At 40.4% G+C, this 23,541-nt stretch overlaps 2 protein-coding genes across 4 annotated transcripts; both read right to left on the bottom strand.

Annotated features, from left to right (window-relative positions):
• Positions 1-921: 921 nt before the first annotated feature.
• tasorb (transcription activation suppressor b) lies at positions 922-15,398 on the bottom strand. Its single transcript, XM_058763171.1, has 23 exons — positions 14,504-15,398; positions 13,124-13,269; positions 12,871-12,963; positions 12,055-12,127; positions 11,359-11,450; positions 11,098-11,232; positions 10,894-11,009; positions 10,766-10,800; positions 10,566-10,671; positions 10,378-10,481; positions 10,189-10,292; positions 8,486-8,558; positions 8,326-8,400; positions 7,526-8,233; positions 6,684-6,952; positions 6,480-6,606; positions 4,945-5,786; positions 4,726-4,845; positions 4,445-4,604; positions 3,886-3,985; positions 3,623-3,801; positions 3,376-3,510; positions 922-3,285 (listed from the first exon to the last, which is right to left on the bottom strand). The coding sequence occupies exons 1-23, from the start codon at positions 14,811-14,813 to the stop codon at positions 1,826-1,828; spliced, it is 5,562 nt and encodes a 1,853-aa protein (XP_058619154.1). The 5' UTR covers positions 14,814-15,398; the 3' UTR covers positions 922-1,825.
• Positions 15,399-15,538: 140 nt separating this feature from the next.
• asb14b (ankyrin repeat and SOCS box containing 14b) lies at positions 15,539-21,823 on the bottom strand. 3 transcript variants are annotated; one of them, XM_058763173.1, is made up of 10 exons: positions 21,741-21,823; positions 21,043-21,177; positions 20,907-20,962; positions 20,677-20,808; positions 20,015-20,173; positions 19,179-19,424; positions 18,875-19,052; positions 16,795-17,338; positions 15,992-16,145; positions 15,539-15,789 (listed from the first exon to the last, which is right to left on the bottom strand). In XM_058763173.1, exons 2-10 carry the CDS (start codon positions 21,159-21,161, stop codon positions 15,614-15,616), a joined length of 1,764 nt encoding a protein of 587 aa, XP_058619156.1. In that variant the 5' UTR covers positions 21,162-21,177; positions 21,741-21,823; the 3' UTR covers positions 15,539-15,613. The 3 variants fall into 3 exon arrangements, with proteins under 3 accessions (XP_058619156.1, XP_058619157.1, XP_058619155.1); XM_058763174.1 differs by lacking the exon at positions 21,741-21,823 and having other exon boundaries at positions 20,907-20,959; positions 21,043-21,722; XM_058763172.1 differs by lacking the exon at positions 21,741-21,823 and having other exon boundaries at positions 21,043-21,721.
• Between the last annotated feature and the right edge of the window lie 1,718 nt (positions 21,824-23,541).

Genomic DNA, 23,541 nt, shown 5'->3' with positions numbered 1-23,541 from the left:
TTTATCTGTGGCAACCCACTTTCACATTCGTAATATGTTGACACGTGTCCTCTGGCTGTTCATCTGTTGTGCAGTCCTGCCAAATGCAATGTTGCCAGATCAATTATATAAAATATAAATTTAAAAAAATCACATGTGAATCATACACAATAATTTCTCATTAGATCTCATCCTTTAAGTTTATCCAAACCTGTACATCCTTAAACATCAAAACAGCATTTTAAAAAACTGACCAATTAATCAGACTTGCCAAACGGACTGACTGATCTCGTCAACAAACTTATATATTTGATGTGGTAGTCTCCTAGAAAAGCACAAATTGTAACATTAACTTCTCTACAGTTATATAACATTGACTGCCTTGTTACAGCCTTGCCTTAGTGCTGTGTTTGTAATACTAGTGTTGTTTTGAGAGATGACTATATCAAATGAGAGAGGAGATGACCGAAGGTCAGATTTAGCAGATTACACTTTGGGGCAAAACTAGGCACTCCAGCAATTTTTCAGCCTTTCCTTAATCCGTTAATCTTTTATTTTTTTCCCTTATGCTGCTGGTGTGTTTTGGACTTATCTTTCTTTCAAACCTATACTGAACTCAGGTGGTGATATGTGCTTTGAGAATGTAAACTGGTGAGCCACCTAAAGAATTGTGCAAAACTGCATAATACACAATTGCAAACCATGCAAAACAGTCGTTTAAACGGACTTAGTGAAAGATGCCTGATAATTTTAAAATACTTTTAACATTGCACTTTCAACAGCCAATCCTGGAATAAAAAGACAGATTTTCTATTAACAGAGAAAAGCATGCAGAAACTCCCATACGCTGGAACCAAACAACAGGCAACTCTCTTCCCAATCACATCTGACGTTCACTCGAGTTGAAATATAGAAATAGCATAAAAAGTGTTATGAACAAAATCTTACGCATTGTTTTCAGAGACAGAGTTTATCTGGTAAATAGTAACATTTGTGAAATGCCCTGAGGTATTTTCTACAAAACTTCAGCTAACCATATTCACGTACAAAGGGCAAATTCAGAGTCAGTTTTGAAATCAAGATGCATAATCTTCATTATATATTTAAACACATTAATTCGTTCTTTTTTTGACAAGAAACATAAACCCCCTTTAGAAAACTGCATCAGCATCAGGCCAGCAGAATCAATTAGGAAATGATGCCCTCTACTGGCTGGCTATAAAACCATTAGGTCGAATGTTGCCAATGCACACATATAAACAACTTTGGCATTGATTAACCTCATTGGAAAAGAAAACCTGTAACCATTTTTATATAGCATCATAAATAACTATGTACATATACAAAGAGTTCACACATTCTCAACTGCGAGTTAATACTGAACACAATATCACAATGTTTGATACAACCTTGTTTTAATAGAACATCTGTACAACCAAGAATGTAAAAAAAACAAAAACAGCTAAAATGAAGAATGACTCACTTTTTCTCTTTAAAAAAATATTGTCTGCATTTTGCTCCTTGTTCACAAACCATTTTTTTTTTTTTGTTGAAAATCCGAACGAAAAGTATTGACAAAAATGAAACATTGAAAGGCAATTACATTTCTTGGCAATATAAATATAGTGGTATGAACAAGGTTTTTCAAACATCTTGTTTAGGAAGAGCATTACTGAAAACAGTGAAAATCTGGCCAATGTCTGAGTCACCAATTTCAGTCATACAAAACCAGATTTCAAATTTTTTGTTTTTTTATTTCAGATGATGATATTTTGATTTGATGTGCTCTTAATGTTAAATATGTACATTCCTAATGCCAGTAGTCTATAGGGCATCCCTATGGCATTTAGTTATAGGTGTAGTCCGAATAGTAGTCTGACCGACCACCCCCTCCCCTCCCAGGGGGATAACCCCAGTTACAGGATGGGCCCCCTCTCATGTGACCCCGACCCGGTCTAGATCTCATGGGATGTGGCGGTACTCCTCGACCCCTGAAACCACCACGCATCATATCAGGATGTCCCCCTCTGGGATTGTACATGCTATTGTTGTGTCCACCTCGGCACAAGGCTCCCATTGCGGCTCCAGGGATGGGTAAGAGTCCTCTGCTGGCAGTGCCGCCCCTGGTGGGAGGGGCTTGACTGCCGCCCTGACTTTCAGAGGAAGAGTTCACTGGAGTTCTGCTGCCTTGTCCGATTAAGGTTGAACTACCCAGTGCACCTCCTTTCTCTCCACCAGCCTCCTGCTGGACCACTTTAGAAGTTGCTGAAGTAGGGGCACCTTCTTCCTCTTGTCCACGAGCGGTTTCGCTCTCAGTGGCTCCCACCCATGATCCATCAGCAGGCCTTGCGGCCTCAGTTTGGGTGGAAGGTAGAGCACAGAATCCTGCCCCACTCTGTCCAGCCGTGTAACTCTGCTGGGCTCCTGGTGTAGGACCCCAGCCAAAAAGCGGTGGAACAGGGGGAATTGGAGTGAGGGCTGGAAAAAGATTAGTATCTGGGTAGGAAGGAAAAGTGGTGTGAAGAGAGGACGAGGAAGAAGTAGTGGATGAAGAAGCAGACTCTACTCCTATCTTAGCAGTTTGAGAGCCAGCAAGTCCTAACTGATTAGCAGTGCTTGCCGCTGCCGCCCCAGGCACTCCCATGCTGTCAGGAACGGGCAGGGACTGTCCAGGCGGCTGAAGAGAGGTGGCTGATTCTGGAATAGAAGGCACCTCCACTGAGCTAACTGGGGGCTGAGGGAGGGACAGGGGAATGGTGAGTGGTTGAGCAACAGGTATGATGGAGGTGTTTGTTGGAGGCTGGGTCCCAGGAGGAGCAACTGTTTGGTTGTACTCTGATCCCCTGGAGGCCACGCTAACTGGAGACGAATATGCCGAGGACATATGGTATGCTGGAGAAGCAGAGTAAGGGCTCCACTGTGCCGAGCTGCTACACAGGTAGCTCTGGTGGGGGTTCACACCGAAACTGGCCAGGGTGTCCTCTACATCAGGCCTAGATGTGCTCTCCAGACTGGCAGCTTTATATTGAGCGATGGCAGACTTCAGAGCTGCATAATCAGTGGCGAAAGAGCCCTGGGTAGGGTAGGCAGAGGGGTTTGGTGGTACAAGTGGATCGCTAATGGGGTCCACACAGGGTTGGTCAGGGAGGGGAGGACGAAATCCATCGTTCTGGGGTGGAGGGGGCTGAGGTGCCTGTGGTTCCTGAAGGTCATTTTCAGTCTGAATGGACGTCTCTGTGATAATGGGCATGTCATCTTCAGAGTCTATAGACATGTCCTCCTCATCTCGAACCGCATCAGGTTCCACTGAGCAGTCGAAAAGAAGATAGTGTCAAAATATAAATCTATAATTTCTTTCAGAATTTTGTCAGGAAAAGTAAAGGACTGTGTTTTTACCTGGATCAGGTAGGGCAGGAACTGCTACTTCATCCGGGACACTGATCAAACTCTGGAAGTTGTTCATGATGTCATTCATAACTGCAACGATGACTCCACTGCCGGAGAACTGGGAGAATGTTTCATCGTGCTTTTCTGTTTACGAACACAGCACCAAGAGACTTAGTATATTATAGACTTAATATAGACTACTCCACATACCAACATTCATATACACCAGAACTTCAACTAGACCTGTTCCACGTACCTGTGAGGAAAATGAGGTGTCGAAGCTGTGTGTGCTGAGCTTGCAGCTTCACCAGACAGTCCAAATCAGGAGCCTGCTTCGATGGAGTGTCACACTCGTGATAAGGCAGAAACTCCACCAGGTGTTTCTTCTGGTAGGTCGTCAGCAGGTTCAACAGATCCAGGGCCTCAGTGTTTAACCTGTGAAAGGGAGGATGTGTGAGATAGTGGAAACTAGGAGTCGTGTCAGGATTGGCAAAACACATTAATCCATTTGTCTCTAACCTGCTGAGCTCTTTAAGCTTCTTCTGAGTCTTACAGTGCACCTTCCACTTCCAAGGTGATCCCTGTTCCTCCAAGAACTTCAGAAATGCCTGTAGCTTCTCTGTAAACATAAATGTGAATGTGTAAAGTCTCAATCTTTTCTTGCATATTGTAACAATTTGAATCCAAAAAATACATTTGAACAAAATGTAGGGTGGGAGTTGGTTCTGGACATCAGTTGATCGAATAAAGGCAGTTCTGAGTGCAAGAACTGAATTGCAAGAAAGGGGTGGTTTAAAGCAGATATACATCTCCAGAGAGGTCTGTAATTTCATCCGAAGATCAAGATACTGTGTTTTGTTTGAAAATTATCCGTTTAAAACATTAAAAAAAAAAAAAAAAAAAAAAGACACATGCATAGATTAATCACTCTCAAAATCATTAAGATGTATTTAGAAATTAGAATGAATTTCCAATTCATGCAGAGTTTAAAGGAAACAATACAATAATACATGTCTTTTCAACAAGCTGGTGTCTGAGGATTTTGTAAACCCCTCTACAATCTACCTTTAGCTCTCACCTAGTGTTATATTGTCAGGGTTGAGAATGAGCTCATCCGACACAATGAGTCCTCCAGACACGAAAAGCTCATTGTAAGTGCGATTTTTCACATCATCCAGGCTGTCCACTCCAGCAAAGTAAACTGTGGGCAATTTCTTCAGAGACACCAGTGCTGGAATCTAAATGGAGAATAGAGGGAACAATGCCTTAAAACAGATGCTTCTCAGTTTTCTTTGTGCAACTAATTAACTAGTTAAAAAAAAAAAAAAAAACAGTTAAAAGTTGTGAGTTATTAAGTACCTTATGTACATGAGCGGCTATATCCTCATTCTGAATAATGATCATGAACTTCTGCTGACTTTTACTCTCCAGGTAATTCTGAGGGTTGCAATCAATATTGCCAAGGCTTCGTAAATACTCCTGTAAAACCAAACAGATGAGGTTAAAAAGAAGGTGTTTCAAAGGTTGGTCAAATGTATCAAGCCACAATGAATATTCGGACACTTTATACTTTCAGACCTTGATCTCAGTGCAGAGTTCGCTCTCCTCATCTCCTCTTTGAATGTAAAACTTTACTGCATTTTTCTGCATGATCTCCATCAGTGTGCACAAAACATCAGGCTTGATTTGCCCAATAACGCTGCCTCCCACAATGCTTGAGGTTCCTGCATGAGTAGGCTCCGAGGGAATCTCTGGGACTGAAGCAACTGGAGGTTGACTGGCACTTCCAGCTGATGGGGAGCACATAGGGTTTTCCACAACATCTGTACTCTTGGGGTCAGCTGATTTTTCTGCTGAAAACAGGTGGACCTCTTTGACAGTGCCAAGGCGATGCTTGCCTGAAGGAGGAGGTTTAAGGGTAGCTTGCGGCTTGCTCGACAAAGCCTGACACTTAGGCACTGGAGATGATGTTTTAGTGTGAGGATGAGCTGGAGGTGAGGGCAGTGTGGGTTGGGCAGGAGCTGGCATGGCAGAAGGGGGCGGAGCAAGTGGCAAGGGGGCGGGCACTGGGGCAACAGCAGGTGGTGACATAACAGCCACGGGTTGTTCAGATTCCCCGGGAGCCTGGATCAAATGGTTCATCTTTTCACAGAGTGTGTTAACGTAGCTCTGCACAGGCATCGATGAGACATATTTGGATACAAAAGGTGAGAATGCAGAGCTTGACCATTTAGCCTGATCCTCACATCGTGGCAAAGGAGGCTGAGGGTTGTAAATTATATGCTGGGCTTCCATCAGTTTCTGCATCCCCGTGCAGAGGTTCTGGAACTCATTGTCGAGGATAGTGTCTACTACTTTCCTTGTAGGGTGTACCTGCTTCTCCCCTCCACTCAAGCAAGGTTCACCAACACTCTCTAAAGCTAATAACAGAATATGTGTATTAGTTTGGTCAATTTATTATCTAAAATGACAAGTACAAGCATACTGTACGTTGCACATTTAAAACTAAATTTTAAACGTACGTAAGCACATTACAATAACTATAATAATAACTTTGATTAGATTATACGTTATACACTACTGTTTAGAAGTTTGGGTTATTTCTAAAGAAATTAATACTTTTATTTAGCAACGAAGTATTAAATTGATCAAAAGTGACGGTAAAGACACTTGTAATGTTACAAAAGATTTCTGTTTAAAATAAATACTTTCCATTCATCAAAAAGTTTGATGTTTCTACAAAAATATTAAGCAGGACAACTGTTTAACATTGATAATAATAAATTCTTCTTGAGTAGCAAAACAGTGTATTAGAATGATTTCTGAAGGAAATATTTTGCTATTACAGGAATGAATTACATTTTAAAACATTATACTACAAAAAGGTTATTTTAAATCATAAAAATATTTCACAATGTTACTGTTTTACTGTGTTTTTGATTTAATAAATGCAGCCTTGCAGAGCAAAATAAACATCTTTCAGAAACACTGTACAAATTTTACCACACCAAACTTTTGGACAGTAGTGTATATTAACAAGAAGTGTTATTTTTTAAAGTTAATAATAAGGAAAAAGAAAAGTCTGCGTTGCAAGCATGCAGGTGAGGACGGACCTCTGGTGGACGTTCCCCAGAGATGGTGGCTCTGATGTGAGGCTTCTGCTTGACGGGAGGGCTGCTGCTCCAGACTGGACGAGGGACTGTACACTTCCATACTGCTCCTGCTGCAGGCCATCTGCTCCTAAACACACATACTACAGGTTAGCAAAAACAACAATTGAGTGTAGCATTAGATATATCATGAGGAAGAGTCCACACCTCCAAGTAATCCTGTTTAACCTGCTCCTCATCAGCACGCCTGCCACGCAGGTCAAGATCACAGTGGACAGCTGAGTCACTGGGGTCGAGTCTCTCTGCGGTTTTGGGGAGCATCGCAGGCTGGCTGCTGGCAGTGTTAGAGTTTAGGGCCATCCTGTTGAGCGTGCTGAGGAAGAGTTTAAGCAAGGCATGTGTGTCCCGGAGGGTGGGACTCTGAGTCACGCGGTCCCGCAGGTCAGTATCACACAGCCCCATGCTGTCCATCACCACTAAGAGAAAGGGAAAACATTTGTCAACAAGGATCTCATGTCTCTAAGCACCTGCAGTCACACTCTATTGTGCAAGTAGATGCAGCACCTACTCTCATTAGGGACAAATTAACATTTCACATTAGCTTCTGAATATTAGTACAGGAACTTACGCTTTTCACCTTTACTTACAGCACTAAATAAAAGATCAGTATTCATAAGCAGGTCTAGAAACAACTACAATTTTTCTAAAGCTGTATTATGCTTTTTCGTTCATAATCACTTGTTATATAAAATGTTTTTTCTAAAAATGTACACTGAAATCCTTTGAAAATAAGGATTGTTATCCTACATAACATCTTTGTTATGAAATAAAATTATTTTTTTAAATAATATAATAAATTAAAAAACATTTTTATAAAAATGTATGAATTTAATTCAAAATAAAATCTGAAAGCAAAGCCTAATGAGACTATATTCTCTGAATTTTTAAGAATTTCCCTAACTTTTCCAGTCCTTTCCAAATTTCACATACAGGGATTCATTCCAGAATCATGTTGTACCTTCCTCAACATTAGTTCGGTGCAGACTCACCTCTTCCTGGCTCTCCATTCAGCAGACCCGTCCTAAGGTACTTGCTCACGCCCCCAGGTCCTTCCCTCTCCAGCCTTCTCTTCAGGCCAGCAGCGTCCCAGTCCTCTTCTCTTTCGGGCCCGCTCCCCTCCTCCTTGCCCAAAGTCCGCTTATGTAACTGTATCAGCTTTAGCAATTTCTCCATTTTTTCTTTGTCATACTCTCCCTGTGCCCTCTGAGCGCCACCATTAGACTGAGAAACCCCAATCGTGCTGCTACCCGGTGCCTGTCTATCCGACCCTCCCCAGTCTGACACAGGACTGTACTCTTCTGCGCCTGCTGGGGGAGACGATGCACCCTGTTGGCTGTCCATCAGACCCTGCTGCAGCGCTTCCACAGGCAGCTGGAACTGTCCCGGACCATATATGTAAGAGTTCAGTGCCACATCCATATTCTTAGGACGAGGTGCCTGGTGTTGGTTAGTCCGGTCATCCAAACTTTGCCGGTACTCTACTATGTGGAAAGGCCGTATGACACCTTGCTCTTTCTGGTTGAGGTAGTCCAGCACCTGATGTTTCAGTCCCGCTGCGAGCTCTTTGGGTGGACTGGCACGCAGCTTGTAGAGGCCATGATGAAGGGCGGGTATAAAATTATCTAGCTGATGGCTGATTGGGTCTTTAGGCTCTAATGGAACAAGAGGGTCCTCATCTACTCCAGAGTTCTTCAAAACTAAAAAACAAAAGAAGAAATCAGTGAAAATAAATCAGTTAAGAGTAAACACAAAGAAACTTAACAATAAATAAACATAAAGAGACACTTACTCAACTTCGAGGTGATTCTTTGCTCTTGAAATACAAAAAGCGCCTGCAAAACCCTGTCATTTCTTCCCCGTCGCTCTTTAAAGAAACAAAAAAGAGACTGCCTGTTATTCCATGCAAGAATCACACTGTCAGTGTCACATATGTCTGTGCATAAACCTACCGGGGGTAGTGTGCAACTGAGAAGACGAAAGGAGGAAGAGAAATCCTTTGTCTATCAATGGCTTCACCAAAACCTAGAGTGAAGAGTTTAATTATAGCATGACTATAATAAAACAGGCAGTTTAAATTCTGCATATCAGATCAGTGACACAGATTCTATCAACAGACTAGGCATGGGCCGGTATGAGATTCTGACGGTATGATAACCTTAGATAAAAATATCACGGTTTTACGATATTGCGATTGCAGCTCTAAAATTTTTTTTTTTTTTTTTTAATGTCTGGGTGAAAAACAATGTTTTTTGCACTGAACACAATATATTTTATTTTTAAGAAACATATAGAACATTTTGGAACAGTAAACATGTCAGGCTAAATAATTAAAATAAATAATTGAATTTTTGTTAATAAAATTAAGTGCAGTCACTTAATTGAGCCTAAACCTGCAGCTCAACAATAATCAGAACACAAATTCTTTTCTGTAAAAAAAAAAAAAAAAAAAAATCCTTCTAAATGAAAAAAAAAAAAAAAAAAAAAAATGCAGTCACTTAAGTGAACCTAAACCTAATCAAAAACATGAATCAAAACAATTTCTGTAAAAAAAAAAAAGAAAGAAAGAAAGAAAACGCAGACATTAAACCTGCAGCTCAACAAGGTTTTTGGAGACATGCTCACTTTCTACACATTCATCTTTCAGTCCAAGTTATGAGCGGTGAGGTACAAAGATGTGTGCACATTCACATAAGGAGAGAGCGCAAGTGACACACACACACACACACACACACACACACACACACACTGTCTCTCCGTATAACACTCAAACAGTGGCAAAGCCACCTGAGAGCCAGCAGTTTGATTGTTTTTTTAAATGTCATGATTTTGAACAGATGTAAACGATGGCAGGAGGCTTAAAATTATAGACGTGATACCAGCTAAATTTAATTATTGTACTATTATTGTACACAGAAACGTAGTACTTTAGTCTTCTATTCCCCGCTCTGTGAAGTAACGTGAGGGAGGAAACTAGTTGACGTTAGCTAGTTAATTAGCCATGTTATCTGCCTCGGTAGCAAGCCAAATAGCATTTATTTCAACACTGAAACAAACGGCGGGAGGGTGGGTGTCTGTCTTGATCGGGGGATAAAAGAGGGAGAAATGAAGATGACACAGATAACTTGTATATAGTTTATGTACGACCTGGAAGTATTCATTTAGCGATCGGCGCTAAAACGTCATCTGTACGGAACATCGTTGTGTATGGGAACATGTTTAGTCTACGTTACCCGAAAAATTTCCATACGGCAGACTTTGCCTTTTTCGACGGGGGAAAAAGTTCCAGGGATTCACCTCCTTCGGCCATCACCCTAAACACAGGTGACTCTCACTGAACGCTCGCAACAACCGGAGGAGGAGGGGTCATGTGACTCATTACGCTCTTCACTGCTCACAACCAAGTAGCCTACTGCACTTTCCGTCTTTGACAGCACGTCAAAAACTGCGCATACCGCAGGAACGGTATAACGGGAAATTTTTGTGGTTTTGAATTCTCCAAACCGTGGTATACCTTGAAACCGGTTATCGTCCCATGCCTACAACACACTGAAGACATGGTATACAGGGGAGAGGGTTGGCAGTGATGCCTAGCTAGAGTAAAGCTGCAGACATTAATTCAATAAAGCATAATGTAGGCTGTGAATGAGCTCACCATTCTTTCTCTCTCAAGCCGGTGCAACAGTCCCGACAGACTGTTTTCCTGTTTACTCCTCCCCATGACCTCATACAGGCTGCTGTACATCCCACACTTAAATGCTTAAAAAAATACCACAACACATTATCATGTCAATACCGATTCATCAAATGTTGTGCTGAAAAGCATCACCAGTACTCATCCTACCCTCTCGTGATCCACTGTACGCTTCCCATGACAGCAGAATGGGCGGGATCTTTCGCTTTACTTGATCGAGATGCATAGCCGTATTAATGTCAAGCTTGTCTGGGCTGAAAAAGAAAGAAAAAAGTCAATTTAAAAACAATGCACAAAATTTTTGTCAAACTTTATTAGTAAAAAGAAAGGAGACTCACAGTTTAAGTGGAAGGTGAGGGAGACTTGAAGACCGGATGTAAACTTGATAGACCTCTTCTCCCTTATTCACCAGCGAGCCACTCCAAACCGTATATCTTCGGCGAACTAAAACAACAAAGAAGTAATAACACAATAAGTTGAACAAAATACAAATCTGATCATTTTATTAGACTGCTATGAAGAGAAAAACAAGTCATACCTCTTTGCCCCTCATATAACGCGCTGTTTAATCTACTAAAAGAGGAAACAAACCGTTCAAAATTTAAATAAAACCACAACAGATTGTAATACACTTTCTATGCACGTCATCAGTGATCTTGTTCATACCTGTGTGTGGCCGTGGCTGACTCTTTGCCTTTGTACCGAAAAGAGACAACCGCATATGGTAACACATGCCTGGGCCTTGACCTTAGCTCCTCAAATGCAAATTCATAGAAGTATTGCTGGAATAAAACACAGAGGGAAATAACAGGTCATCTATCTGAACAAATAATACAAAACAAAACACAGAAAAATAAATGAAACACTTACCTGAGTGTGCTCAAAGGCCCTATAGGACAATAATGAGGTCACTTTGCTGGCATTTTTGAAAACATGGCTGTCATATTTAAGGGTCGGCTCAAGATTGTTTTTGGGCATGTTGTCAAATATTGTCTTCACTTTACCCTGCAGAATAAGACAAAAGATCACAACAGTTTTTGAAACCATTGTGAAATTATGTGTTTTAAATATAAAGCACTACCTCAAAGTCAAATTTGATGTGTAAATGTTAAGACTCTGTCAATAACTTACCTTCATGATTTTAAATATTATGATGTCTCCAGCAGCACCCACTTCAAATGGATTCATTTGTAACAAATCTGAGTATTTTGAGAGGTAAACCCCTAAAATAAATAAATAAATCAAGGATATGAGAGTTACTTGGGGTGACATTCCTAAGAGCCACAAAAAGCCTTGGGGTAATCCCAAAAAATTTGTTAGCAATCCATTCGGAATGCAAAGTCTCTGCACAGAGCATACTATGTTTACTAAGATTAAATAATTGCAGAAACTATTTCATTTCACCAGTTAAAGCAACCCTAGTCACATTCACAAGATGCAGCTGCTTCACTAAACCATACAAAGATAATCAGAAATCAGAAATTTGCTGATCACTCAGCCAAGAACAAAATGAACATTATTTTACTTCCAAAACCTCAAACATGCTCTGAAAATAGAAAGTAGTAATAGGGGTGACCAATATAAAACAACAGATGTTACTTTACAAAATATTTATTCACGCAAAAATGAATGTCTGTAGCGAGTTTGGGTCATTAACATTTATTTGGCCTAGCGATCACAAGAAATTGTGGAGCAGCTGTCTTTTTGGCCCCGACCAATTCAACTACTCCAAACCACAAGATCAAGTAACCAGAGTCCTCCCAGGACTCCCCTCCCAGGCAAATGATTACAACCAAACAGATATAAACACCCTTCAGAAGCACTCACCTTTGACAGGGCTTCCCAGATTGTTGATCCGCGAATGTCCCACAGAAAGACCCTTTTCGCAGATCCAGTGAACCTGGTAAAGATGAGCAGATATTACTTTGATTACATGCTTTTGACCAAGACTATCACTAAAAGATGCCATTTAAAACCTTTTAAAATCGCTGGCTTACAGAATTATTAATCTCACATTTCCATTTACATGTTACACTGATAAATAATTAGACAAGACAACGAGACACTGCATCATCTAACTGTTAAATCTAAACTTAAAGTTAAATTTCAGAGAGGGAGCTGTATAATATAATCAGTTTAAATCAGAACAATGCTTGCACTGCTATATGTGATTCAAAAGTACTGATAAAAGTGTAATTACTGTGGCACTTATGTAGTAAATACATTATAAACTTTTTATAACTCAGAAAAGTGTCAATATAAAAATGATAATTCACTCAAAAATTTATATTTTGTCATCATTTACTCACCCTCATGTTTCAAAACTGTATGAATTTTATTTTTCTGTTGAACACAAAAGAAAATATTCTGAAGAATGTTGGTATGCAACAGTTGCTGGTCGCCATTCACTTCCAAAGAATGAAAAAAAAAAACATTATGGAAGTCAATGGCTTTCAGCAACTGTTTGGTTACCCACATTCTTCAAAATATCTTCTTTTGTGTTCAACTGATACCGATTTGGAACAACATGAGGGTGAATAAATTTTTTTATTGACAATTTTTTGAATGAACTATGCCTCTAAGGTTATAAACACTTACGGATCAGACATTGTGTCACTTGAAGCAAAACTAACACATCCTCACCTTATTCCTCTCAGGCAGCAGAAAAGCATAGGATTCTGCGAGTTCTGCCTCTGTCCTGCCATTCTGCTTCAGTTCCCTTTTCTTCTCGATGAACTATGAAAAAGACATAAATCATACCATATCATTATTTGATACACTGAAAACAGCCCTCAAGTGGCCCGAGGACATTTTCAATGATCTAGTCTTTTACAAGCAAGCAAGCAAGCAAAAAATGTTGTTCATCAACAACTAATTAACTTAACTAAGCGCTCACCTCTTTCTCCAAGAGCTCGTTGTGAATGAGAGAAGCTTTGGTGTAGGTGAAAGTCCCACGGGAGGTGGCGTCCAGGTAGAACGTGGGCAGAAGCTTCACAACTTCCTCAAACTCTCTGGAGTCTGGAGACAAGTTTTGAAGGAGACCTGAAGGACAGCACACACGAAGGACAGAGCTCAATAGACATCGATGCATTCAAATAAGAAACTATCAAGAGCATAAAGGGGGGAAAAATGGTGTTGATTTATTTTCATTCAAATGCATAGTTGAGTCATACATAACCTGACAGACACTTTGCAAAATGCAATACATCTTGCAGTTCAGTGCATTAAATGGGTTTTTCAATACCTGATGGCCTTGTTGAAATTTACACAAATAACACTGCAAAAATGACACACAAAACTGCTGAAATGAAAAATAACATTTCACAAATTTCAGAAAATGTTCATAATCAATTAGCAAAACCATCAAATATTTTGGAACTTGCATTAATCGGTCAATTAACGCCCATGATAGCCAAACAAACAAGGCAAACTGTCGATTTTAAAACTAGAGTTTAAAGTGCTGTTTAGAAAACAATTTAGTGTCTTACTCGATAAAACATTATATAGAGTACCAAAAAAAAAAAAAAAAAACTTGCACTAACGCAAGCAAATGCCAAAGTGAAAGCTGCAATGCATAACTAGGTTACTACAAACACCTCCCAGTTTAGCACACTTTCGATTTCATTCAAGCAGCATTCTTCTGTTTACAAGATTTAATATCTCCATGTCTTCTGCGTTATAAGGAAACAGTACGGGAAAGAATGGCGGTGTGCGTCCTAATAAGGCTGGTTGTACAGGACTGACAGGTGTTTCTAACCGTCGTGCGTAAAGACTGACGGGAGAAATGCAGTGGTCAACTGAATCACACTGCTGCCATTGATGAGGAGGGAAGAAGTGTGTCATGTGGGGTGGCAGCACAGTATGGTGTGGGAGGAGGAGTGTGGTGCCAGCTAGCAATGCAATGACACCGGCCTCCGTAAGGTTTACAACCGTAGGACGAAAATGCAGCGTGTCTTCGAGGTTTGCATTATAAAGACCCGCGCGGGCGCGTGAACCGAACCGGATCCTCACGTGCTGTTCGAGTTGCACGAGAGCGCACGACTTTATTTCCTGCAGCTCTGAGCAGTGCACTACCTAAAAATTCGTTTAATAGCATTAGTGCAAACCTTTCGGTGCGTTATATAGATCCCCTGTTTACTTATCAATACAGCTCTATTAATTTGACCCGAAGCGGTGAGCAGCGAGCTTTTAGCGAACTTGCAGGCTGTGAAACAGAAACAGTGCATTTCGGGAATGGCAGTAACATAGTAGTGGTGGTAGCAATGGGACACACAACCTTTCCGCTCCTTGATTTTCCTCGGAATCTGAAAACTCCTCCTTGGCAGCTCCTCGGTGGACCGCGGTAGTGTCGAGGGCGAACCGCCGCAGTTTTTTAGGTCCGACAACCCTGTCTTCCGTCGCTCAGAAGCATCTTGTTCAGACATTTGCTCGTCTTCACATCCAGCTTGATCGCCATTTTGCTTGGATGTGGCCGTGCTAGAGGCTGACAACAATTGTTTCTTGCTATCGCCATCCTCCAAGGTTAGGCCGCCGGCTTTGCTGCTCTCCTTGTCGATTTTTCTCTCCTGGCTGAAATTGCTAGCCATTTTTTCGGACCAGCGGTCCCCTCGTCAGCTGGCGATGAAGTTGGTTTCAGTGCCGCTTCACGGAGTAATTCTCCTTCTCAACCAGCCTCCGCCATTATGCCTGTGACGTATACCTTCCCCACCACTGCAAAACTCTGTCGTCACTCTGTTTACATTCACGCGGCCTGACGCCCCCCGGTGGCGCTGCGGGGAACTGCGCAGCGTCTAGACGTCTTCTGATCGCTGGCGCGTGAGAGCAACTCCAGAGAAGAGGTGCCAAGAACGAAGAACTCTTCCTCACACCCAGAGTCATCACGAGCCCTTTGTGCTCACGAATTTCACATGAGTTCAAAACATGAATGAAAAAGACTGATACATAGATTACATAATGAATTCTAACAAGCATCATTCAAATCACACACTCACCTACATTGGGGTCTACTAGTGAGAATGCCCACACACACTTTTTTATAGTACAATATTATCAGCATAGTAATTTAAGAGAAAAGGTAATATATTGGCTAGTTCATTTTAAGGGATAGTTTACCCAAAACAAGAAAAATCTGTCATCATTTAGACACCCTCAAGATGTTCCAAACCTGTACGAGTTTCTTTCTTCTGTTGAACACTCACAAAACGATAGTTTGATGAATGCGTGTAACCAAACAGTTGCTGGAAGCCACTGAATCACAGATTTTCAACACCGTGTAGCCTATATGGATATTATTATTTTTTAAACACAAATGAATATTTCACAAGGCTTTTTTAATAAAAAGTGTACATTTATAAAGTTTTGTTGTAGCAGCTTCATCAATCTGGTTTTACTCTCCTGTCATACTTCCTCTGCTGTAAATATCATACTCTTTGAAGCGAATATAGTCTTTGAGACTGGCAGGCAGAGGCAGGAAACTGATAAAAACTGGAGCCCTCAGACGCAAGCGACCCAAACAGTCACGGATCTTCAGTCGGCAAAGATGCTTCAAGCTTCGAGCATTTTCTGATGAGCAGAGAACATACATAAATACATTCTGGAATGTGCTGCATTTTAATTTAAGTACATGATCTCTTATGACAAGTATAACACAGCACATGTAGGAACTATACAGTACATTAGGTCTACTGAGAATTTCAAGTTAAAGTTTGTCTGGATCTCACTACAGAATAAAGAACATGCTCTCAAGATGTGACTTGAGACTCACCTTGTATCTGACATATTTCTGGCCACTGTTTTTGTTCAACCAGAACACTCTTCAGTTTGGAGCAGAGAGTCACATGATCAACGTAATCTAACATGATTCTCACTACTTGGGCTGAGATGTGCTTGAGCCAGTACACAGTGATCACCTCACAGAACTGCACAAAAAAAAAAAAAAAAAAGAGTTTAGACTTTCAGTAGGTACCTTAAAGAAACAGTTCACCCAAATATGAAACTTCTGTCATCATTGATTCACCCTCATGTTGTTCCAAACCTGTTTGCCTTTCTTTCATAACAAACGTTTTTTTTTTCAATGGGATTTCTGTTTGGACCTAAATGTTCTTCAAAATATGTGCTTTTGTAATTTGTAACTATCGTTGAAAAGTGTTTTTAATGCTTTTGAAAGAAGTCTCTTGTGCTGCATTTTTTTGATCAAAAATACAGTAAAAACAGTAATACTGTGGAACATTATTACAATTCCATAATATATTTTAAAACGTAAATTATTCCTGTAATGGCAAAGCTGAATTTTGATCAATAGAAAGAACAGAAGAACAGCATTTATTTGAAACAGATATCTTTTGTAACATTATAAAAGTCTTTACTGTCATTTTTTATCAATTTAATTTGTCTTTGTTGAATAGAATTTATTTATTTATTTATTTATTTTTTTTAAATTGCTAACCTGCTAATGTCTGGAATAACACATTAAGGTGAGTGAATTTTCATTTTCAATTTTGGGTACATTACTCCTTTAACAAGATCAGATCATACCCCTTGACTCAAATGAGCAGTAACTGGTCTTACCACAATGTCTTTGATGACAGAAGCGCTCCAGCCCTCGTAATCCACGGGCACATGTGAGGCCTGTCCATACGGGCAGTCAAAGCAGCGCTGCACATCATAGCCATTATTGAGCAGCATACGCAGCATCACCTCATCCTTAAGTGCGTACTGAAGGGCAGAAGGGAAGTGGGTGGTGTTGACACGGGAGTAGTAGTTCACATTGGCACCGTAGCGGAGCAGAGTGTTGATTAGCTCATAGTTGCCCAGTCGCATGGCCACCTGCAGGCAGTTGACAGGGTCTTGATTGGGCATGGCCCCGGCCTCCAGAAGCAGCCTCGCTGACTGGACGTCGTTATTTGATACAGTGAAGAACAGCGCTGACCTGCGTTCGTCCTCATAGTTCCTGCGTACTCTGGGGTGTAGCATGAAGTTTGTGTCAAACCCGGAGCTCAGGAGCAGATCCAGACACTGAGAGTGACTGCCTGCAGCGGCGGAGTGTAACGGGCTCATGCCGCTCTCTTTGATCACCTCTTTCTTTGTCACAGGTATCAGCTGCTCCAGCACTCTATGAAAGACACAAACAGAGTTTTTTTGGGGGTAGACACTACCCAGCAAACAAGCCTGCACTGGCCCTTTACGGGCTTACTTAGGGCTAGCCTAAGGGCCCCCAGCGGGCTACCAGCGCAGGGCCCCTGAGAATTTGCTCATTGGCTAAACGTTGGCACCTTTACGCTGGCCCAGCACGGGCAGCCCTCACTTAGCCCTCAGGAAGCCCTCACTAGGCCCACACAGGACCCGCAATATTAATCTACCACAATACATCTGTTTCACTATCAGTACTTCTCAGCTACTATAACTTAAGTCTTTGGTAAAAACAGTTATTATACATCTGAAATGGATGCAGTCGCCACATAACTAATGTCTGTATTGTCAAAAATGTACAGTAGTCAAAGGGATTTCCAATCAATGGATTTATTAAATACAAAAAAATAGAAAATAAAAAACATTCAATTCAGGTTAATACAGCTACATATAGCCAAAAATGCAAATACACAAAAGTACAAAAAACAAAAGTAAGATTTCATCATGTGAAAGTTGATCTGTGCAAAAGTCTTATCTGTAGTACATCAATGTCCAAACACTGTCTGTAGCTGATGTTGACTGATAGCAAATTAATAATCCAAACTCTTGTAATGAAAACACGCCACAGCTCTCAAACACCAGACTCTTCCTGACCAGGAACAGTCAAAAATAGTCCAGACTATGGTCTGCAAAAAACATTAGCAATGTGCACTTTTAAATGAAAAAACAAAACAAAAAAAACACTCCTTTAGACTGGGCTTGAAATGACACATTTCCCAACCAGGACACAGCACGATGTGTTCAGCAGGTGAGCCATACTGGCTATTGCTAACTCCCTAAGGAAACCTAAAACATCCTAGCACCCCTAGTGGTAAGGAAGAAAACTGCCCACAAAATTCTTGTTAACATGCTCATGTCTGTTGCACCTCAAATATGGCTTGTGAGATCCACTTTCCTGCAGAGTTTAGCTCCAACTTTGATCAAACTCACCCACCTGTGATTTTCTAATGATCCTAAAGACATGCTCAGCTGTGTTTGATTAAGCTTAGAACTAAACTCTGCAGGAAAGTGGATCTCGTGAGCCAGATTTGAGGATTCCTGGCCTATTTGAAACAACAGGTTCTGAAAAGGTCTCTTTTGGTTTGAGCCATTCGAGTTCAATTGAGTGGTTAAAGAATGGCCAGTCAATGTTGTTAGTATTCTCCTAGTTACATTACAGGGCTGCCTACACAAAACCTGCATGGGCCCAAAGGATACAAAAGTTGCTCTGGGCCAGAATGGGCTGGCCCACACTGGGCCATCATTGGATTAATGTGGGCAGTCCGCTAGTGTGGCCTGCTCACAGAGGGCCTGCGTTGAGCCCAAAGCTGTGGGCCTTGCCTGGGCAAGCCCACATTGGGCCTGTTTCGGTTTGGTGTGGGCTGGCCCTAGCCCACTGTGCCCGCAAAAAGCCAGTATGGGTCCGCAAGGACATGTTTGCAGGGTACATTGATCAACCCATTAGCAGGGTGGTACTCACAACAGATGTCCGCGGTAGGCTGCACGGTGGATGGGGAGATGGCCGGTGTGGGTGGGAACGTTGGGATCGGCTCCATACTCCAGCAGCAGTGAAATGATATCAGGGTTTCCAGAAGCCGCAGCGTCGAATAAAACTGAGGCTGAACCAAGAGAATGAGGCTTGGACCACACACTGGCCCCTGAAGATGAGCGGGTTATTAAATGTTATGAAAAGTGATCAATGCCAAACAGACCATTATAGACAGATAGACAGATATAGATTAGAAAGATATATAGATAGACAGATAAATAGATTTCAAAATCACCTTTCTGAAGCAGAATCTCTACAACGTTAAAATGTCCAGCTTGAGCTGCAAGTCCTAAAGGAGTATGTTCACAGACGTCAATAACATTTGGGTCAGCGCCAGATTGTAGGAGTAGGTATACAAAGTTATCCAAGCCAAGCACGGATGCTTCATGCAGAGCGGTTCTTTGAAGACTTCCTTTTTGGTCCACTGTGGCATTGTAGCGTAGCAGCAGCAGAGCCAGGTCATACTGATCATTCTTTATGGCTGGAAAAAAGGCAATTCATGTGTTCAGGCCAATACTGATTAGATAATTGTTTTAACTTTTCCAGAAATAGAAATCATGCTTTTAAAATTAAGCAAATAATTTTAAATATTCAAAATATATGACAGTTATATAACAAAATATATAATTTTACATTTAAAATAAATGTGAATTTTAAAATAAAATAAAATAAAAAATTTAATAATTCTAATAATATCAATTTAAATTACATTTGAAGTCATCCTAAGGCCACCATGACCCCTGACCCCTGGTTGAGAACTTCCACTTTAAATGTTACAAGTGAATTTAGGCATCAAAATATTATGAAAACTGCAAATGTATTTTGAGATTTGCATTTAACAGTGTTATTAAATGATTAAGTTTCTTGTCTTGGGTGCTAGACCTCACCAAATGCTAAAGGAACACAATAGATTGAAGCGCACTACATCATTTATCATGAATTAAAATAACAATGCACTTCAATCTTTGTCCAAAGAAAAAAAAAAAAGAGAGTCTTGCTGTTTTAATCTTAAATGAGGAATGTGCGCTTACTAAGCATCCTGTATGCTAAAAATAGCACTGCATTCCACACCTGCAACCAATGCAGAATCATCATCCTCATTTTTACAGTCAGGGTCACAACCGTTCTGCAGCAGGAATGTGGCATTCTCTCGAAGACCGTGGACAACGGTGAGAAACAGCGGAGTCTCCCCTCTCAGAGTACGGCATTGCCCTGACCCCTGAGGAGATGCTGAATGGGGAATTATCATTAAGGAATGATTGAACATTTTATGGGGGGTTTAGAGAGATAACTGTTATGGAAGCTTATTTCCGCAGATAAATAAAAATATAAAAAAATGTAACTGCAACCACTCACAACTGTGAGTTTTTATCTCACAATTCAGACTTTTTTTCTCACAATTTTGAGTTTATATATCGCTTTTTTTTTTTAACAATTATAAACCCCACATCTCAAAATTCTGACTATTTTTTGTGGAATTCTGAGTTTACAACTCGCAATTCTGATTTTTTTACTCAACTCTCACAATTCTAACTTTCATGAAATTTAGTTTTCATCTCACTTTATTTTCTGCCACGGAATGAAAAATAAAATTGCGATTTTTTTTAATCCCGCCATACAGTACAATTCTCCCTTTTTTCCTCACATTTGTGAATTATAAGCTCAACATCTCGCTCACAATTCTGCCTTTTTTTCTGAGGAAATAAGCTTCCATAAACTATAGATACTTGGACCTGCATAAGTGATCTCTAGAATGCTCCTCTTGTGTTGCACCGCTGCCTCATGCAAAGGAATCCAGCCCTTGCTGTCTGCATTAGACAAAGCCTCCTTACGCTGCACCAGGACCTTCAGAGCGTCCTCATTACCTGACACCACACACGTAGTGAGCATCACGAAGACTCCAGATCTTCTACAGCACTTACTGAAAATGCTGATGAACATTTTTGAAGGATTTAGCTCTTACCAGCTTGTATAGCAGTGAAAATTTCCTCGTGGTCGATGCAGTCTAATGGATCACTGCTGAGGGACATCAAAACAAAATGTTAGATCATAAGACACATGCTATTAGTGCATTAATAAAAGTGAGGATTTAGCTGTACCTGGTAGCTGAATCAGCATGTTTACCGTACTCCAATAGACTCTGTTCAATCATGTACTGAGTGGCCTCATCTTCATCATCATCCCAGTCATCCTCCGCAGTCTCATACACTTCCTCCATATTTCACTAATAAACTCTAATTTGGCAATCAGAACCACAAGATTGACCGGCAAATGTGATTTTAGTTATCAGTATCTAAAGTTTAAGAAAGCTTAACTACAGGATATAAATGTGGATAAAGATACTGATAACTAAAGTCACTTTCTTCACATTTCACATTTTAGGATTTGCCAACCTAGCATAGGATCACAACAAACAGACTAGTCTAATGTAGGAAAACATTTCTTTTTTTTCTGCGACAGACTGTATGGTATATGCATACAAGGTTTGGTTTCCAATAGCCAAAGCTGAAAATATCTGCTCTAGTTTCTACTGAGCTGGCTTGAATTACAAAAGGATGTAACCAACACTCAAAACTCTGTAGTTGGTGCATTCAAATGTTAAATTCAAGAATGTAAAAAGAGCCTAACATCATAATTAGAAGCTTTGGTAACTTCATCCTTTAAATGACTGTCTAATTACTTTAAGAATGTTTTGTAAACATGCAACAACATCCCATGCAATCTATTTCTGCAGAGATTTTCCAGGAGGAATAATCTGTTTACATATGCTTAATTCAAAGGCAAATGTTTCTTCTACCTGAGGCAACGGGAAATGTTGAAAACAGTCGTGGCAGTTGTTTCTGTGCCGTGTTTTTGGTCGCTTTACACTCTTAAAACTATTTATATCTGTGCATGGTTAAAAATACATGCTCATGGGGTCTGGGCCAGCCAACCAACACCTGGCTTTGACCCACTGCGTGACAGTCAGTCTTGCAATTCTACCCCACCAGACAGCTGACCTGAGAGTTAATGTTCTTAGCGTTTGTGTTCTTAGGAACACTTGCATTGAGCCACATTTTCTCTTGTATTCAGATGAACTAAACGGTAACCACACGTCTTTAAATTCACAGTGGACAGTACAAACCGCACACTCTCAGATAAACAGGAAGCTGTGCATTGATTAAATAAAGCGATCGCAGCAGAGACACACATTAACACTCTGATGTATGAATTATTAAATCACAGAAGAATATTTCTTTGTACTTAAAAGCAAGAATATAATATATTATCAATCTTTTTTGTTGTGATGTGCAGTAATGTAGGCAAATTTGTTGCTAAGCAAAAAATGTCCTTTTGAGCTACAAAAACATATAAAAGATGAACAAAAATATATAACAATCTCACCCTGAATAGAAAGTGTTATAGTAAATATAGACTGTATAATGAGGACTGAAGAAATGTTTTATGTGTATAGCAGGTTTCTCTACTGATTTGTTTTTTTGTTTTTTTTTACAAAAAACACAACAAATATATTAATGTTACTTAACAAATATATTAACGGGCAGTTGTGGCCTAATGGATAGAGAGTCAGACTTGTAACCTGAGGTTTGAGTCTCAGGTCCGGCAGGGATTGTAGGTGGGGGGAGTGAATAACCAGTGCTCTTTCCACCTTCAATACTATGACTGAGGTGAGACCCTTGAGCAAGGCACTGAACCCCCCAACTGTGCCACAGCATTGGCTGCCCACTGCTCCGTGTGTGCACTTGGATGGGTTAAATGCAGAGCACAAATTCTGAGTATAGGTTGCCATATGTCACTTCATTCACTCACTTAACTGAAAGTGCTCTGTAGATCAAGTTTTTCACCTGTCTGGATCTCCTGTAAAAAATCGAATGAAATATTCTGGAGGTACCTCATGCTGAATTGATCATCCATTGTCATCAGGGATGGGCAGTATTTGAAATACTAAATACTATGTTGTATTTAAATACCTTTGAAAAAAATCTAATGTATTTTGTATTTAAATACATTTAATCTTAGTATTTTTATATTTTCAAAATACATAAAATACTTTTTGCTGATTTCCTGTATCAACTAGTTCAAACCTCAAACATGCCACTTCCATTCATGTGAGCTGCAGCTGTATGACTCCATCTGAAATTGGGTAATGACATTTTCTGGATTCCTGAAAGGAAATAAGGAATAATACTGCCTTCGTGTGCTATCAAAATTTCCTACTTCCAATTTCAGAAGTCCTGATTACAAGCATGTCGTATTCAAGTGCTTTGCTGTGAGAAAGAATAGGAATCGTGGAGGACACCAGGTTTCCTGGGAAAATCTTATTAAAGCCAAAATCGTAGATATTTAAGATATTTAAATTTGAATAAAATGTAGCATCCCATTTGCAGACAACTATCATTCTGGATTTTCAGTTATCAGACACGACTGGAACTTCAAATGACACTGGCTTCTATGGTCAGATGAAACTTAAAAAAGAGCTTTTTGGCAGCAAACCCACCAGATGAGTTTAGTACAAACAGGGATAAAAAAGTACCCCATGTCCACGGTTAAATATACTGCTGGGTTTTTAATGTTGTGGGCCTGTTTTTCTGCCAGAG

This window comes from Onychostoma macrolepis, chromosome 23, assembly GCF_012432095.1.
Source record: "Onychostoma macrolepis isolate SWU-2019 chromosome 23, ASM1243209v1, whole genome shotgun sequence".
NCBI classification, from domain to species: domain Eukaryota; kingdom Metazoa; phylum Chordata; class Actinopteri; order Cypriniformes; family Cyprinidae; genus Onychostoma; species Onychostoma macrolepis.
Note: the sequence above shows the minus strand (reverse complement) of the source record. Positions and strands in the feature narration are given on the sequence as shown.